The sequence below is a fragment of the Vulpes lagopus genome, chromosome 9 (genome assembly GCF_018345385.1).
Source record: "Vulpes lagopus strain Blue_001 chromosome 9, ASM1834538v1, whole genome shotgun sequence".
NCBI classification, from domain to species: Eukaryota; Metazoa; Chordata; class Mammalia; order Carnivora; family Canidae; genus Vulpes; species Vulpes lagopus.
In genome coordinates this window covers 19108321-19127189 of record NC_054832.1, presented here as the reverse complement: position 1 = coordinate 19127189, position 18869 = coordinate 19108321, and the positions used below count along the sequence as shown (strand labels likewise).

General features: G+C 39.8%; 1 protein-coding gene across 2 annotated transcripts in view; it reads left to right on the top strand.

The window, feature by feature from the left end:
- COL14A1 (collagen type XIV alpha 1 chain) overlaps positions 1 to 18869 on the top strand; it is a 217781-nt gene that overhangs the window by 87099 nt on the left and 111813 nt on the right. For both annotated transcript variants that reach the window (XM_041769636.1, XM_041769637.1), the window contains exons 15-22: positions 1069 to 1195; positions 3069 to 3208; positions 3691 to 3823; positions 5135 to 5194; positions 6770 to 6912; positions 12422 to 12551; positions 16370 to 16492; positions 18411 to 18560. In XM_041769636.1, the coding sequence (XP_041625570.1) occupies positions 1069 to 1195; positions 3069 to 3208; positions 3691 to 3823; positions 5135 to 5194; positions 6770 to 6912; positions 12422 to 12551; positions 16370 to 16492; positions 18411 to 18560 (1006 nt within the window). The remainder of the gene's footprint in view (positions 1 to 1068; positions 1196 to 3068; positions 3209 to 3690; positions 3824 to 5134; positions 5195 to 6769; positions 6913 to 12421; positions 12552 to 16369; positions 16493 to 18410; positions 18561 to 18869) is intronic.

Sequence of the window (18869 nt, the reverse complement as noted above, 5' to 3'; positions counted from 1 at the left end):
GTAAGCGTAGTTATCTTCCCTTTAACCTCGGGTGCTATCAAGTTTAGTCATTGGTAGTATTGCAAATGACAGATCGTACTGAAATTGCTCTAAATGTCTCTTGAAAACATTTTAAATGATCTTTTTTGGCAGAATCTCCTCTTAGGTAAATAGGTTCACTTCTTCAATTCCTCGGAGTATCTTTATAGCTCGAGTGTCTTATTATTAAGTACCTCCCTTACAGGAGTTTTGTAAGGGTTAATTGAGACAAGGTATAGAAAATGTATACGTGTGGCACCATTTACTTGGTCTATAATATGCCCCCAGTGCTATGGGGTTCAGAGGCCCAAGACCCAACCTTTCAGTGATAAAGTTGTGTCTGCTTTTGCTCTTTGTTGAGGATGGCTTTGCTCAGGGCTCTGTGTTCTAGATCCTGCTTGCATTTCTTCTTACTTAATGGTTTCTTTCTTCATCCTTTGCTGTTCCTCTCTGATCCTTCCCTTTCCTATACCCTTGGTCCTTATCCTTAGCACTTCACCCCTTATGTACCCTAAAGAGATTGGTACATATATTTTTTCCCCAAATATATCTCCCTGTGGAATATAAAGGAATATTTCAAATATTTACAATGATCTTTGGTATGAATATCTCCTGATTCTTCCCCTGCATGGTTGCTTGTCTGTGTAGCTCCGATAGGAGTAATGTGTGATATTTAGTCATGGGTCAGCAGAGCCCAGGCAGTGAAGCCAAAAACTGGCTGCTCCTAGAAGATCAGGCTGGAAGCATTATGTTTATTTCTAGTGGCACTGTAAGTTGTGTGCACTTTCCTTTCCATATCTTCAACAAGTGGAAATAATATTGGTTGTAAAAATGTCCTGAGAATTAACTGAGAGGTAATCTATTTAAAGGTGAAGATTAGAAATGTGTAATCTAGAAGCAGACTGGTTTTATATGTAATTCAGTAATACTTTTGAAGTCTTTATAGCTCTGCTGCCAAGCCAAGTAAACTACAGACAATAATAAAATGCCTTCCGTCTCCTGTGTCTAGAGAGTATCTGAGGTAACTGTTATGACTTCTCTGCTTTGCAGGTTGAAGTCGATCCTGTTACTACCTTCCCTCTGAAGGGCTTGACGCCGCTCACAGAGTACACTGTTGCCATTTTCTCTATCTATGATGAGGGGCAGTCAGAGCCTCTGACTGGAATTTTTACCACAGGTGAGCCTTGTCATGGTTTGGACATTTCCACGAGGAACTATACAGAAATCAGAAGCTGGAGCAGATTCTTCAGTTGTGATTTTGGAGAGATTGCATTTTATTTTATTTATTTATTTAAAGATTTTATTTGTTATTTGAGAGAGACAGAAAAGAGGCAGAGAGAACACACACATACACACACGCATACATGAGTGGGACAAAGGGTGGGTGCAATGGGAGAGGGAGATGCAGACTCTGCTGAGCAGAGATTCCCAGGACTCTGGGATCATGATCTGAGCCAAAGGCAGAGGCTTAACCAACTGAGCCATCCAGGTACCTGAAGAGATTGCATTTAAATATTTGTTGATATTGTATTATTATTTTTATAGATTTATTTATTTGAGAGAGAGTGTGTGTGTGCACACATGTTGGGGGGGAGGGCAGAGAGAGAGAGAGAGAGAGAGAGAATCTCAAGCAGACTCCCCACTGAGCACGGAACCCTACTTGGGGCTCCATGTCATGACCCTAAGATCATGACCTGAGTCAAAACCAGCAGTTGGACACTTAACTGATTGAGCCACTGGGTGCCTCTGCATTGTATTATTATTAACAACCAGTTAGGTGACTAGAATGTGTATTGCCTAATTATTTTCTATCCAAGCAAAGAGAGGAAAGATCATCTAAACTCAAAAAGTCTCAGTTTAAGTAAATGTGTGTACCGTTCTGTTCCTAATCTTAGACCATTTCTTTCTCTATGAATCTAAAAACTTCACAGCTTTCTTCTGTCTTCATGTGTATGCATATTAAGATGGACTCCCAAAATTGATGATAACCCAACAGTTTTTTGACCTGCAAGAATGAAAGTTTCATGCTGTTTAACCTAAGACATCACTCTGTAACCAATAATGTATTCATGCAGCCTGAACTATTAATATAACAATATGGAATCTTTTAAATACTAAAAACAAAAACAAAAATGTAAGGCATGACTGCACGATTTTCCTTTCCTATATACACCCTGTAGTTAATAAATACAAAAATTTTTGCCTCATGGTGGCAATGATTCTATTGTTTGCTTCCTGAACTTAACAAGGAAAGTTAAACAATTGTGCTTGGGAAAACAATTGAGTGCTATACTGAGGAGATGAGAAACTATTTTGGAGAGATGAGAAATATGCTCCATTGAGAAATAATATTCACAGAAAAAAGTACAGTAATTCCACAGAACTTCCTGAGGACTGACTCCAGTTGGGATTCTCCTGGTGTCTTGTGAAAGAGTTTTAAAATCTCTCATCTCGAGTAATAAAAATCAGTGACTTACAATGACTGACACGCAGTTGGATGTCGTGCTCTTGTTGTACACCCCTGAAATATGAAATTCTGGAAGGTCTGATAAATTATATTTCACTTCCGATGGCACCCGTATGTACAAGGTTTAAAAGATATAAGGTTTTTCTTTAGCTTATTACTAGTGGATAATTTAGGCACGAAAGCAAATAAAACTAAAAGGAACATTTCCCAGGCCTCAAAGGCACCAATTTGTTAATTTCCTCAACATAATTAAAAAATAATATCTTTGTAAAGTAATGAATGTGACACTCTTACTTTTTGTAGTTCAAGTAAAGAGCCAAAGAGAGAATCTAAGAGTTCTGGAAATTACTGGAAAACTTAAGAAATGTGGTGTTTCCCTGGTCTTCCTGATACTGTGGGTCAATGATGGCACCAGAAACTTGAGGTCACACTGGACCCATGGGCACTGCTTTATGACTTCCATGGGCTTCCCTAAAGCCAGAGGCTCCTCACAGAGTCTTCTTCTTGTGGCCCTGAGAGCTGCTTGAGTTTGGCTTTGTTGGCTCCTCCATCCTCTGACAAGGTCTCCTTGCTTGGCTCACAGAGGAAGTTCCAGCCCAGCAATACTTGGAAATCGATGAGGTGACAACAGATGGTTTCAGAGTGACCTGGCATCCCCTCTCAGCTGATGAAGGGCAGCACAAGTTGATGTGGATTCCAGTCTATGGTGGGAAGACTGAAGAAGTGAGTTTTCTGAAACAGCCTGGAAAGTAATCTGGAGCATTTTCTCTGGAAGTGGATACCCATTGTGCATTTGAGTTGGTCTTCACTTTCAAAGAGATTAAGAATCCTTGAAGTAATTAATATTTTGTCTGGTATGGAGTTTTATAAATGTCAAATCATATGATTTTTTTTGTAAGATTAAAATGGCATTTTTTCCCCTTGGGCCTTAGTCATATATTTAATATATTTATAGGTTCTTTGATAAATGACATTGAATAAAGCTTCAGTTGGCACTTTTGCAATATTAATAGCACATTTGTTGGGGAAATTGAAAGGAATGAAGTCTCTGGTTTGACTTTAAAATTGAGTTCAGTGGCCCTGGAGTGTTGTATAGTTAGTTTTTTGCTGATGCTCAGGATACCTTTTTTCCTTTTTAATATTTTTTTCTTAACTTTCACCTCTATTCAAGTAAACCCAGTTACTAAGCACCAGATGCTTTTCAGGTTCTCCTAAGAGAAGACCAAGACTCATATGTTATTGAAGGCCTGGAGCCTGGCACTGAATATGAAGTTTCGCTGTTGGCTGTACTGGATGATGGGAGTGAGAGTGAGGTGGTGACTGCTGTGGGGACCACGCGTAAGTGTCTATCTGGCTGAGGTGGACATCACCAGTGGTCATTCCTATACCCTCCCACCCACCTGGTTTCCTGCCCACCCACCTTGTTCCTGGCTACAGAGGCTCCAATTTCTCTGTGTCCCCCAGAATTCTTCATATATTCTCACCTTTAATAAAACCGATATGTGAAACATATGAGAATCCTAGGGTATTCTCACCATAGAGGCAGAGACCATCTCTGTCTTGCTCACCATTATATCACCAGTATCTAGCTTAGTACTTGTTATATTTTTACTGTGCAATAAATACTTGTTGAATTGGTGGATGGATGGGTAAGATAATTTATAAATGAATACATGAGTGAACAAATAAACTGAGGGCAAGCATGTCCAAAAGCTTTTGGAATTTCCCAAATCAATCTTGGTTCCAAAAATCCTGTAGAAAGTTCACTCGCTGATTCATTCATCCCTTCATTTTTTAAATATGAGGTATTAACCACATATTAAATTTTCTTTGATGAGGTTCCCTGGGATCATATTCTGAAACAGAAAATTGCATCCAGAAGGTTAATTGAAGACTGTAGTGGGGAGAGGATCTGTAAGGAAGTAAGGATGGCAGAATGAGACATAGGGAGAACCTATAACTGAGCCTTTGGCTAATTCCCTGAGGAGTTCTGGACCTGGGATGACCCTCCAGAGTTGTCCCAAACTGAGTCAATGGGGCTGAGTCTTTGTATCCCTCCATCTCCAGTCATTGGAGGTGGGCCGACCCCTAACAGTGTCTGTGACCTGAGGCGAGGCAGTTCCCAGAGCTCTGAGCCACTGGCAGCCAGTATTCCAGAAGCTGTGGATGAGCATGTTGACTGTGAAGAGGGGTTCTGGGTGGAGAACTGCACAACTGCTCCCATGCCCAGGGTGAATACACGACATAGAAAATAATGCCTATTTTCCCCTTGGTGGTCTTGTTTGGCAGCCCTTTCGTAGCTTGATCTACAGCTTGTTTATTTTCCTTTAATTACCATAGCTATGCCCCATTTCACAGTAACTGGGAGGTTTCACAAAGTTACATGTGTCATTCAAATGTTTATGTGAAAGCTGGTATCTGTGATTAGAAACATTCACTTCTTTGGGTTTCAGTTTCCTTATCAGCAGAATAGATGCCATGTCTGCTTTATTTACAGCTCATTTCTTCATTCTTGCAACCACGGTCAAGATGGTTGAGAGGAGCAAGTAAGATAATATAGATGAAATTTTCTTTGAAAACTATAAAATGCTATATGCAAATGTGTAGTTACTCTCATTGCAGAATTTTAAAGTAATGATTTTTTTGTAGTTGACAGTTTTTGGACTGAACCACCTACAACCATAGCCCCCACCAGACCTGTGACCTCAGGTAAGGATGAATAGAATTTGTCCCCATTTCCCCATAAGAAAAGTTTGATTTAATAGAAGTGCTGTTATCCCAGTTTTATTTATTTTTATATTATTATTTAGAAGTGGGGCCTTCCAGTTCAAAAATTACTCCTCTTAGAACCTTTTAACCTCTTCGTAGCCCTAAAGGCCAGTGAGTCTTCAGACCTTACTGCGACATCTCTCTACTTCCATCTTTGTTTTGGGTTCCAAGTCTTTAGACTCTCCTAGTCTTTTAGAGGGTGTTAATGCCTCAGGAATCTATCCCTTCTCTTGATCACAGTGACTTCTGTTGCTGTCTGTTGAGAATTATTCACATTATGGTGTCCTTGCATTTCTATGGGTAACCTAACCTGATAGGTCTCAGTTACCCACAGAATGGGATTTCTACCTCAGCTATTTTCTCTTTCAACTTAACTTCCGCCCTGTCCCCCAACTAGCTGTCTGTCAACTAGGTAAAACACAAGTTTGATTATACCTTTTCTTTTTCTACCTAAAACCCTTCAGTGGCTGTCCATTACCCATTCATTCATTCACTGATTCATTCATTCTCCAGTGAATCTTTATTGAGCTCTTCTTTATCACGGTGCTCCCAAATCTCTTTGTCATAACATTCAGGATCCTTCTGCTTTTCTTCTTGGATTCAACCATATTTTTCAAGCTCTCCAATTTCCTTCTCCCATCTAGAACTCCTATCCCTGAAGGTGAGGCATTGCCTGGTACCCTCCTCCAATTTTGACTGCTACATGTCACTCTCTTGCTTCTCTGTGACACTTTTAGTATTTTTGTCAAGTGTCAATCCCTGTATGTCTCAAAGGCCTAACAGAGTCTGACAAAGGAAAAACTCAGTGAATGTTTTCTGAATGAATGAAGAAAAGAAAGTGTCACTGGAGAAGGATAAAAAGAAGTCAGGTGGGATAAATGAGGGAGAGATAAAGAAGTCAGGTGGGATAAATGAGGGAGTCAGCATCTCGGGAGAGGAGAAGGAATGTGTCAGAAACCATGGGTGAAGGAGTTTGGACAGATACTAGAGAAAGGATGAATATCTATGTGGGCTGAATGGATAGAGGCAACCATGGTGAGAGATGAGTGCTTTGAGTGACAAGGCTTGAAACAGAAATGAGGGTACAGGCGAATAGGATGTATATTGGATGCTGGATCGCACACTGAGACTGACATCTGGTCCCTCATTTCTGCTTCTCCAGCAGAGCACTGGTGGGGGGTATTGGTGGGCATGCTCTCCTATAGGCTCCCCATCAGGTTTCCTAGTCTAATGGTTTCTCCCCAGTTCCCCTTACTGGTGTATATACAGAACTGATAGAGGGGTCCATGGTCTCACCCTGTAAGCATCTCTGAAACTCATTTCTACCTGCTACCAGTAGGTATGATGGCCTCCCCACCCTCCTTACCTACTAAAGCTGAATTGCTCTTCATATGGCTCTATGTTAAAGAGATACATGAAATGATGCTTCGTGCCATTTCCACAAATGGTCTCTTGAGCTCATTTTGGAATATGATGGGTTCATAGGTCTTTAATCCTTGGTTGTGCTTGTTCCAGTTTTCCGAACAGGAATCAGAAACCTGGTTGTAGATGATGAAACCACTTCTAGCCTGCGGGTAAAATGGGACATTTCAGACAGCAACGTGCAGCAGTTCAGGGTGACCTATCTGACTACTCCAGGGGACCATGCGGAAGAAGTGGTAGGAACTGTCTGTATACATACGACTGGCTAGAAACCACTGGGTTTCCTGACTAACAGACCTAACAAGGCTATCCTCAGATCAGTGCTGGCTTTACCCCTCCTCTCTTGGTGACTCTACCATCTCCAGAAACTAATGTTTTCTATTCATCCAAACTTAAATACTGGTTTCTTGATGACCTTTCTATCTCTAGAATTTGCTCCACATACAACTTGCTTCAAACTGATAAAGCTTCTGAACCTTGTCTTCCATGCTGCCTTGACAACTAGTTAGAGCACCAATGTTGGGTCATATGTAGTCCACGGTACACTGTCTCTGTGTGTATATATGGTGGGCCCTTGAACAACATGGGTTTGAACTACACAGGTCCACGTATATGTGGATTTTTTTTTTTTTATAAATACAGCACAGTACTGTGTATGTATTTTCTCTTGTGATTTTCTTGATAACATTTTTCCAACTTACTTTATAGTAAGAACACACTATGTAATACATATAACATATAAAAATGTGTGCTAATTGACTATTTTCACAAATCGAGAAAGCTTCTGGTCAACTGAAGGCTTTTGGTAGTTAAGTCTTAGGGGAGCCAAAAGTTATATATGGGTTTTGGACTGTGTAGGGGGTCGCCAGCCCTAACTCCTATGTTCTTCAAGGATCAACCATGGATATATATGTGTGTGTGTATAGGCTTCTAACATATAAACTTTAATATATACGCATATATTAAACTTTTTCGCCCTTGGGAATATGATTAAATCTTCTATGCAAAGCATGCATGAAGGGTTGTCTTTACATAGTTGAAGTGTTCCTAATAATAGCATCCATTAATGCATAGTTATGTTTTTCACTGACATCAACTCACTTTGATTAGTTCTATAGTCATTTCTAGCTTATTCTTAAATATGAGTGTTTCCCTTAGGGAACTTGGATTTTTATAGGCTGAGTTTTCCTTGTTTGGTTTAACTTGTTTTTCTGTATTAGAAACCTGTTTGTCTTTCTGTATTAGAAACCTGGGTACACTTTTAGCCATGGCCTTCCCGTATTTTCTTAATTTGTATCATTCCATTGTTTCCTGGACATGCTTCCCATCAGACCAGATAACTCCAGTTTTCATCCAAAAGAAACTTTTCTTTTTAGTCATGGAATATGCTTTATTTAGCCTCATTGCTTGCATTTCTTCTTATTATTATTTTGCCTACATTATTTTGAGACACTCTAGGAGAGACGTCTCCAAATTCATTATTGCTCAAGAATAACACTATTATCCTTTTTTCCTCCTCCTCACATATAAAGCCTTTGATGGAAAATTATATTTATTTATGTGCTTACATAAACAATGATTTGAGCCCAAAATTGTCTCAGGAAAGTGCTTAGTTTCAGGTTGGTACAGGACTTGTTACAGAGCACAGTGATACCCCTGAAGATAGCCACGTCCACTGGGAATAACCAAAAGGTCCCTGAAACTGGTCTGGGAGTACTTTTAGAAAGTTAATGAAAGTACTTTAGAAAGTTAAAGCTAATAAAATATTTAGATAAACAAAATTAATTGAATTATAAATTCACTCAGATAATACATTTCAAGTGATCCATGATTCAAAAATTCAAAATAAAATTGTACTTACCAATGGAAAGTAGGGACATAGTTTGGTTGTTTTAATGTTCCCTATTATTGTCCCATATTTTTATATAGTCCCTAAAAATGAGACCCATAAAAACTTCCCAGAGTAAGAGTTTCATTTTTGTTTTTTTGTTTTTTATTTCTACTCTTTCCAAGAAACATATTAAGCTTCTTGCTAAATTATTATTTCTAATTTGGAAAGATTAACAATTTAATCTCATGCATGCACTTGTAAGCTATGCAAGGTAAAATAATAATAATATTTACTTTGGATTGTTCTCTAGATAATAGTCCCTTTGCTAGTTTCTTTCATTTCACACTGTTTATTTTGAAACACTTGGACACCTACACGAAGGAAAAAAAGATCAAAAGTCTGAAACACACATGTGCCCCAGTTAAGCAAACCCTTCATAAAAATGAAAAATATTGATAAATTTGGTGGTGATTTTTACTGTGCAGAAGTGTTTTTGCTAAACAGAAGAAAGTAGTGTAGAATTCTTTAAATTTCAAGCTCTTTCACTCAATTCCATTTGAATCGGATTTGTGCACACTTCATTGACAGGCATATTTTCAGGGACCCAGTTGAGGATTAATTGAGAATTTATCTCCGTGTTTTAGAAAATGTTACTTCTTCATAAGTGCATTATTACCAGAGATAGAAAGTGGGTGCATATAGATTTAGATTATAAAGCAAAAGTAGGGCAGGCAGATGCAGATCTCTATCAAAATCCAAAGCCCTTGAACTACCAACACCAATTGAGTATCTTTAAGTAATAATGCATGACCCTGAAAGGCAGAGAGCTAAAGCACGTTATAAAAGTGAGAAAGGAGATGTGTCCAGATAAGAGAAATGCCTCTTAACATCTTTCTAAATTTTCCTTAACTATAACATTTAATTAGATTTGCCTGAGGAAATGATCAAGTGAGAGAATGCTAATATGTATATAACATTTGTAAACCAAAGTACAACTTTAGCATATGTAAAACAAGGAGAATCCAATTTCCTTTTCCAGCTGAGTAAGCGAAGTATTCATGTATTTCCTAAACGTAATCAAATCTACCGAATATTTCCAATAAAATTTTTTTTTGAACTTTTAGAAAGTAAAGCTTCTTGGCCAGCAATGACTTTGACCTGAATTTGTTGTCAGGGTTTGGAGGTCTCACACTTCTTTATTTGTAAGAGGCTGATCAGGATTTCAGACTTTTCTAGAGCCTGGATGTCAACATCAATAACCATGACCTGAGTTCTAATTTGCAAGAAATGTTCCAGAACACGTATGTGTACTCAGTGTGTGTGTGTCTCATACAAGATAAGTTCGGATATTAAGATTTAACTTTTAGAAACATTTGTAGCGAGTTGACACTGCAGCAACATCCAAGAACATGATCCTTTCTACCAGCAATTTTGTTTTATTGTACTTTATAAAAATATAGTCTTCATGGGATCCCTGGGTGGCGCAGCGGTTTGGCGCCTGCCTTTGGCCCAGGGCGCGATCCTGGAGACCCGGGATCGAATCCCACATCAGGCTCCCGGTGCATGGAGCCTGCTTCTCCCTCCGCCTGTGTCTCTGCCTCTCTCTCTCTCTCTGTGACTATCATAAATAAATAAAAAAAAATAAAAAAAAATATATAGTCTTCAGTTGATTGGAATTAAAACAGCAGTGCCAACGCTACCTAGTCCTCTACCGCAGATAGCATTTGAATCACTGTCTAGACACAGAATTTTGTAAGATGGGAACACAATGAGAGGCAGGGAACCCTCTTTCTGCTGATGGGATCCAGGCTGCTCTGAACAGCTTTGGGCAATAATGGAGCCAGACATGAAGTTCCATTTCTAAAAGAAAATTTAAAACGTGAAAGTTCACTGGTTAGATTTGCATCTCATTTAACCATAAGCATCTTTTATAGAATTGTTTTATAAACAAAACCGCCATCTGCTATGATCTACAGCATCTGTTTTTGGTATGAGCCCATCTTTACCCTGCTTTGTGCAAACAAGCAGAGGCCAAGCAGAAGGGACTTTGCATTCCCAAGAGGAGATTTACATTTTATTCTTGGAATGGAATATCATTAGGGTAAAAAGGTTCAAGTGGTGTAGCCACAGGGAGCAGGGTATAGTAGTTAAAGCAAGGCTCAGGCTAGATATCCTGGATTTCAGGATGGTTTCTTTACTCAGAAGCTGTGTGGGCCTCAATTTCCCCATATGTAAAAGTAATGTAATGGTTCTCCTTACCTCCCAGGGTTGTGGTGAAGAATAAGTGTATTACTATACTAAAATCCTTAGGGTAGCACCTGGCATATAATAATTGCTGGGTAAAAGATGGCTGTTATTATAAACCACAGCAATTACTTCCTAGCAAGCTCAGTGATTCCTCCACAGTGGCCCTATTGCTTTTCGGAATCCCACAGTCTAAGTGTGATTGCTTCCAAGCCCATGCATTTCTCAGTTTGCAAGATGATCTTATTTAAGGAGGATCAACATGGGTGGTTTGCTAAACAGACAGCTCGGATGGAATGCCCAGGCTCTGTGCTTCGGAAGAGTTCTATTTAAAAGAAGTGCCCTGGAGGAAGCTACATTGATGGGGTAATGCAAGTCAGGGCAACCACTGTTCTTCCTTTACCCGTCTTAATGCCAGGGTTATCTCCCTCATTCGAAAATAAAGCAGAGCTCTTAAGAAAAAAAAAAAAAAAACTCCCTCCTAGGTCCACATCAACTCAACTCTGTAGTATATTTCAATGTCCCTTTCATATAAGGAGTAAAATCATACTAATTCAATAAAAGATCACCTAATTGAGCTTCCTTTTTAACAATATATTTTAGAAAATTGCTTTTAGATCTTAGTGGTATCTTGGCAACAGCTGCTTCTGGGTTCAACTTGAGGCTTCCTAGGGCTTATTCCATGATTTATTGGTCTCTTCCCTCATCCAGAAGTAGACAGCACAGCCCTTTGCCTGCTGGCATTTTACCCAGCCCTTGAATCAAAAAGCATCTCCAGCTGTCCCAGTCTTGTGATTCCTTTAAACACGTTTGGGTCAGTACTTAGATTCTTACATAGCATTTTTCCAGCCACGATTAAGTTCCTTAAATGGCCCAGAGGTGTGCCAGCATCTGACTGCAGAAGCAGAGGCAAAAAATTTTGTGGTTTTAACATTGAGAACATGTGGCTTTTCTCATATGGTCCGTATGTTCATTTAGGGATACCAGAATTTGCACCACTGAGCTACATGGCGTGTTACACTGATGCTTGTGCAGCGTGGATCTCGCCACTGCATTTCACTTTTTGCAGCCTTGAGAGGTAGAGTGATGGTGATTTCAGATGGAAGAAGGAATCTCCTTTTAGAAATAAGCCTGCCACATTTTTTTTCCCCCTCTGGAAAACATGGATTTAATGTGTGGTCGTTCTTGGCTAGCTTCTATTCTTTTCTAAAGTACTGGGATTAGATTATGTCTGAGAGGGTAAAGAAGAGAAGGCTGGATTTTCAAGAGGATACTTAAGTAGAATAAAAAATGATAAGCAGGCTGGGTTATAGAATGAACACTCCTCAGCTATAAACACCTGCTTTCCAAATAGACGACTATTCATTCTCACTTCTGGGTACTTTACACATGCTGAAAAGATGTCAAGAGAAGAGATGTCGAGAGAGATGTCTGTCCCCAGAGCTTATTTTCTTCACATTGAAACCTGCATTAGAGGTTATAAACTAAAGGCTGCTGTAGGGGAATTCTAGAGAGAAATGCTTTTGCATGGATACTTATTTTTCTCATCACTGTCCAACCACATTGCCTTGCTTTTGATTATTTCAAGGTCCCTATCATCTTGCTCCATTAGTAGACCAACAGAAACAAAGGTCTTCACTAAGACCATGGCCCTTTGCCTTTCTTTTCAGGTTACGGTGCCTGGAAGCCAGAACAATCTCCTTCTGAAGCCTCTCCTTCCCAATACGGAGTACAAAGTCACGGTGACTCCCATCTATGATGATGGAGAAGGTGTCAGCGTCTCTGCCCCTGGAAAAACCTGTGAGTGAAGCTTTCTCCTTGTGCATACTAGCTGACTAATTGAAAATGCCCATCCCCGGTAGTGTGCCCTGAAAGCCACGGTGTATTGGGGTGAAAAGAGCAAAAGAGATTGGAGACAGAAAATCCATGTTTGAATCTTGTCTCTACCTGGGCAAGCTGTATGGCTTTGGGCAAGGTGAGCAATTGCTCTGGGCTTCAGTTTTCTTGTGTAGTTAAGCTAAGACTTAACAAACGACTGAGTCTTCTTCTTCTAGTATCTAAGTCATCACAAGTCCTGTTGATTCTCCAACATGTGTTCCTCGGGCCAGTCGTCTTGTCTTCATCTGACTGCTCCGCCCTGATCCACGCCTCACTCTCTGTCACTAAAATGAGTGCTTCCACTCTTGGATCCTTCGTTTTCCTCATGGCAGCCCAAGAAGCTTTTCAAAATAAGAATGATCTCATGTCAGGCTTCTGTTTCAAGCTTTCCAAGGGCCTCCCATTGTACTCAGGATAAAATGCAGCATCCTTCCCTTGGCCCTACAAGGTGCTCTAAGACCTGAGCCCTGCCAATTTCCGTAATCTCATCCCTTCACAAATGCCCCAGCCATACCTCCTTTCCTGCTCTTCATTGGGCATTTGAAGCTCGTTTTCACCTTAGGACTGATGGACTGGCCATTTCCCCCAAACAGAATGGCCTTCCCCAGGTAGTTGCATTGGAGGCTTTTTCTTGTCATTTCGATTCCAGCTCAAAGTCACCTCCTCAGACTTTTCTGACTACTCCATGCAAAATAGCTTCTGCTCTCTAAACTCTCAACCTGGGTTTTTTTTTTTTTTTTTGATTGTTATTTTGTTGTTGTTTTATCATGCTATGGCACTAATTGCCATCTGATATTTTCTTGTTTACTCAAATACAGGAGTATTTTTTGTTTGTCTGTCTCTCCTTGGAGAACACATCACAGAAGCCCAGGACTTCATCCCTGCTGTTTGCTTTTCTGTGCAAAGCCCCTGTGGCTCTGTGTGGCATGGAGGGGGTACCACTCAGTGTCTGTCTTGGGTAGATTGGCCATGATGATCAAGCCAAGGAGCACCCTTGGTTACAGTACTACAAAGTCTTAGCTGTCTTCATTACTGCGTGGTTGTCTGTGCTGGCATGAATTACCCCAGAACCTGGTGACATAAAATGGGAAGCCTTTTATTCCAGTACATGATTTTATAAGTCAGGAAATTAGGTGGGGCTTGCTGGAAATTCTGCTCCACATGGTAAGGATTAAGGTCACCTGGTGGCTGGATTGATCTAGAGCATCCAAGACAACTTTCCCTACATGTCTGGCATGTTGGTGGGGTTGCCTGGAAAGCTGGACTCAGCTGAGCCTCTCTCTCTCTCTCTCTCTCTGTTTCGCCTCTGAGCCTCTCCGTGTGCTCTTTCCAGCAGGAGAGTCATAGTTTCTTAAGTGATGACTCAGAAGCCTAAGAGTGGAAAGTAGAAATTGTCAGGACAGTTAAAGGCTATGTGTGGCACTGGTACAGTGTCACTTCTGCTGTAATTTTTTGGGTGAGGCGTTCATAGAACCCACCCAGGTTTGAAGTGCTGGCCATGGCCTGCCTCCACCACCCACTGGGAGGAAGGTTAAAGATGCACCCATCTTTAATCCAATGCAGTTACCAAGCAGTTATGTGCAACTAGATGCAGAATGGTGGCAAGGGCTGAATTCTGTACTTGGGCACCTAAGTGTGGCTTTTCAAGTTAAGTGTACAAGTCATTAAAATCCTGTACCTGCTGGGTTTTAAAAAATATTTTATTTATTTATTCATGAGAGACACAGATAGAGAGAGAGGCAGACATAGGCAAAGAGAGAAGCAGGCTTCATGTACGGAGCCCAACGTTGGACTCAATTCCAGGACTCCAGGATCATGCCCTGGGTTGAAGTCAGGCTCAACCACTGAGCCACCCAGTCGTCCCTAGCTGCTGGTTCAAAATAAGCATTAGTGAATTCAGCTGTTCTGAGTTGGCTGGGGATTATTTTTAACACCCTAATACCTCATAAAGTTACTGTAAACCCTGCTACTGTGGGGAGGGGAGGGAAAGAAGGAAAGGAGGTGATGGGAAGGCAAAGGAGCTTCATCTAATTGCTGTTGCCCTGGGCTCAAAGATCTACTTTTAACTTTCATATGTCAAAAATTAGCGTAATATGTAAAAGGCTTCCACAATGAGCAAATATATACAGCCACACAAATAAAAACCATTTAAAGACTTTTACTATAGAACTATGACTTAAATCTCATTGCAAAAATACCACCACATGTAACAATATCTATATAGTAAAATTATTTCGAGATGTTCGTGGATGATCTTAGTTTGAACGGTAGTCAACACAACTCCATTCCACCAACAGCAACAAAAATGATGATGGTGGTACCTGTCAGTATGCACACTGGTTTGCAAAGGTTGTCCACAGGGCAGCCTGGGTGGCTCAGCAGTTTAGCACTGCCTTCTGCCCAGGGCGTGATCCTGGAGTCCCGGGATCGAGTCCCATGTGAGGCTCCCTGCATGGAGCCTGCTTCTCCCTCTGCCTGTGTTTCTGCCTCTCTCTTTCTTTGTGTTACTCATGAATAAATAAATAAAAATCTTAAAAAAAATTTATAAAACAAAAACAAAGGTTGTCCACATAAATAGCTTACTGTTTTGATAAAAAGTTAGAAAAAGAAAGAAAAAGAAAAATATTGGTAAATGATAATGTATAATTTTTTCTTTTTAAAACTTTATTTCAACAAAACTATGCTAATAGAAATACAATCATATTTGTTAATAGAATGCAATTTAAGTTTAACTTATCCTACACAATTTGGACCAAAAGCTTGGCTTAAACTTAAAAAAGAAAGGGATTTACAACTTGGTTTATTTTTCATCTATTAAAAATGTATATAAAAGAACCTCCTATCAAATGCTCCCAAGGCAGGCAGCAAGAACCTTGAGAAGTTACCCTTTGGTTTGTCTCAGAAAAATGATATGTATTGCACTGTAAAAAGTTTATAAAGTTGGTGCAACAAAACATTGTTGTAATGTTTCAATGCCAGTTTACAAAGACCAATTAATGGATGTTGAAAAGTGTGGGAAGAGCCTATGTACACAATTGAAAATATAAAAGCTGTTTGATTTAGTTAAAATTGCATATAGATTGTGAGTCTACAGTATAGACTTAAAATATATTGTAATTACTATATGCATATATACAAACCAAGATTCAGATAATTTCTTGAATCTGAATTAACACTCTCAGCTCAGTTCATTTACTGAGGTCAACAAGGAAACTGCACACCAGCTGTTTTTCTGGTTTATGTAAAAAAGAAAATCAAGTTTCTTCCCCAGCTTTTCGGTTGATAATATATAATTTCAAACAATACAGGCAATATGAAAGTGAATGCAAAAAAAAAAAATCACCACAATCTTACCTCCTATAATTACGATCATTACCATGGTGGGAGCACCCTTGATATTGCTGTACAAAAATACCTTGACAGTGGAACACAGTGGTGAATAGACAGAAATGTGTAATAAACACTATTCAATTCAGTTTTACTCATAGTAAACTGAAGAAAAAGGAACAAGAATGACCTTGAATGAGATGCAGTCTTCACATGAAAATGTTTCATCATGAGAATTTATTTTCTATATATTTAATTTTTAGAACCACAGACTCTCAAAATCTGTGTTTTTTAATACATTTTTACTTGTAAATAATTTAACATTATGAGAAGCTAGCTTATATTTTGTTAACAGTATAGTTTGTAAAGATGAAAACCACACTAAACCACTGTTTTCCCTTTTCTCTATGCAGTGCCTCCCTCTGGTCCCCAAAACCTACGGGTCTCAGATGAATGGTATAACAGGTTGCGCATTACATGGGATCCCCCATCTTCCCCCGTAAAGGGCTATAGGATTGTCTACAAACCTGTTAGTGGTAAGTAATGCTTTGTAAAAAATATTATTACCATGATTAGGCATCTGAAATGGTTTTTATTTTTTTATTTTTTTTATTTATTATTTTTTTTATGTTACTGCTTTTCTTTTTTTTCTTTCTTTTTTTTTTTTAAATTAACTTTTATTGGTGTTCAATTTACCAACATACAGAAAAACACCCAGTGCTCATCCCGTCAAGTGTCCACCTCAGTGCCCGTCACCCATTCCCCTCCAACACCCACCCTCCTCCCCTTCCACCACCCCTAGTTCATTTCCCCGAGTTAGGAGTCTTTATGTTCTGTCTCCCTTCCTGATATTTCCCAACATTTCTTTTCCCTTCCTTTATATTCCCTTTCACTATTATTCATATTCCCCAAATGAATGAGAACATACACTGTTTGTCCTTCTCCGATTGACTTATTTCACTCAGCATAATACCCTCCAGTTCCATCCACGTTGAAGCAAATGGTGGGTATTTGTCGGTTCTAATTGCTGAGGAATATTCCATTGTATACATAAACCACATCTTCTTTATCCATTCATCTTTCGATGGACACCGAGGCTCCTTCCACAGTTTGGCTATTGTGGCCATTGCTGATAGAAACGGTTTTTAAGATAAATTATTTCTCTTTTGATTTTCTATCTATCTTTGATTTTATCTTTAGTTTTGAGAAGTGGGAAGGGTCTTACTTTTTTTGAAAAAAAAAAAGTTTTTCCTTGTATAGTCAGTTTTAGGGTAGATATTATTAGAAGGATGGAGTTATGACCCTACTTAAAAAATGACTGGGCATGTTTATCAGCAGAATACATACTTGTTATGCACCTAACCTAGGACAGCCTAGCTTTGTTTGAGGCCAGTGGTTGTCAATTGATGCAGTTTTGCTGCCCAACAGAGAGATTTTCGATTGCTACAATTTGGGGCGGGAGTTGCTGTTGGCATCGGGCAAATACTGTTAGGCATCTACAAGTCACAATACTTGCTCCCCACACCCCAGAATTAGGAATTATCCTGCCCAAAATGTCACTAGCACTGAGGTTGAGAAATCTTGCTCTAAGTCAAGTGGAGGAGTTATATGTGGTCATTTGAATGAAGAGTTTGGTGCATGCGAAAATCACTACTGAAATGACACATACATACGGAAATACAGAAACAGATTGTTGGAAGGGGTTCTGAAATAAAGTGAGGAGTATTTTAGGAACTTGTTAGTAACTCAAAACTCTTAACGAAGGAGCACAGATGGGAAAAGGCAGAGGTAAATAAGTTTGTATAGGACTTAGCCAGGAATGTTTTTAATGCTAAATCAAAGACTCCACTGGGTTGAAAAAGAGGTGAAAATGTAAAGGCCCAAAGAAGCCAGCTGGTCAAGGGCCTTGGAATAATAGTGTCATCTGTTTGTTCTTTAAAAAAATGCTAAAAGGAGGGGATAGAACTGGTAGCGGTAACATTTACGCTGGACCCCCATGTGGCCAGGTAGAGCACGGTGTCCATGATAAAATTTGTTGCTACTGCCCCTTGCATACCTGTGGAGGACAAGGCTGGGTGTCTTCAAAGGGACAGTTGAGAATGACTTCTTTAGTTTGGCAAGGGCCCCAAAGCCTATGGTAATATGGTAGCTCCACTGGGAAGGCCTTACAGCATGGTGATGGTGGATTGTGAGGCAGACCAGCTTCTCTAAGAAAGCACGAGGGAAAGCACTATATTTGAGAAAAGGATTAGTTCCCTAAAAAGAGCCCTTTCATGGCATTCAGGTATGTAACTCTCAGAGCCAGACAGGGCTAAGTTCAAACCCCAACTCTGCTGTTTGTCTTCTATGTAATCCTGGGTGACTGAAACACAGTCGAGTAAATACACCTCCTGTCAAGAGTGTTTCTATCTTTCCATGTTCTGGTGTAACTGAAATATACTCTTTCTCCCTCAGTTGCTGGCCCGACCCTAGAAACTTTTGTGGGATCTGGCATTAATACCATTCTTATCACAAACCTCCTCAGCGGAATGGACTACAATGTGAAAATATTTGCTTCCCAGGCCTCAGGCTTCAGCGACGCTCTGACGGGCGTGGTGAAAACACGTAAGGCTAATGTCCTGTTGCCCCAGCCCCTGCATGTGGTTTTGCTGCTTTGTTTTCACTGTAACACAAGCCGTGCTTCAACTTGGCAGTGGGTTTTTATTTTCCTCAGCATTGCCTTTTCTCGATGGTGTTTCATGGAAAGAAAGGTGTGCTCCTCACTCAGGGCTGGAGTTCAGAGTCCTGGTTGGCAGGCTGAATGTCAGAACCTGGCATTCAAATCACTTGATGGTGGTGGATAGGATTTCCTTCTGGAAAGTCTTTGTTGGCACTTTTCACATTAGGTGAAATTTTCCAACCAGCCTGTAGCCT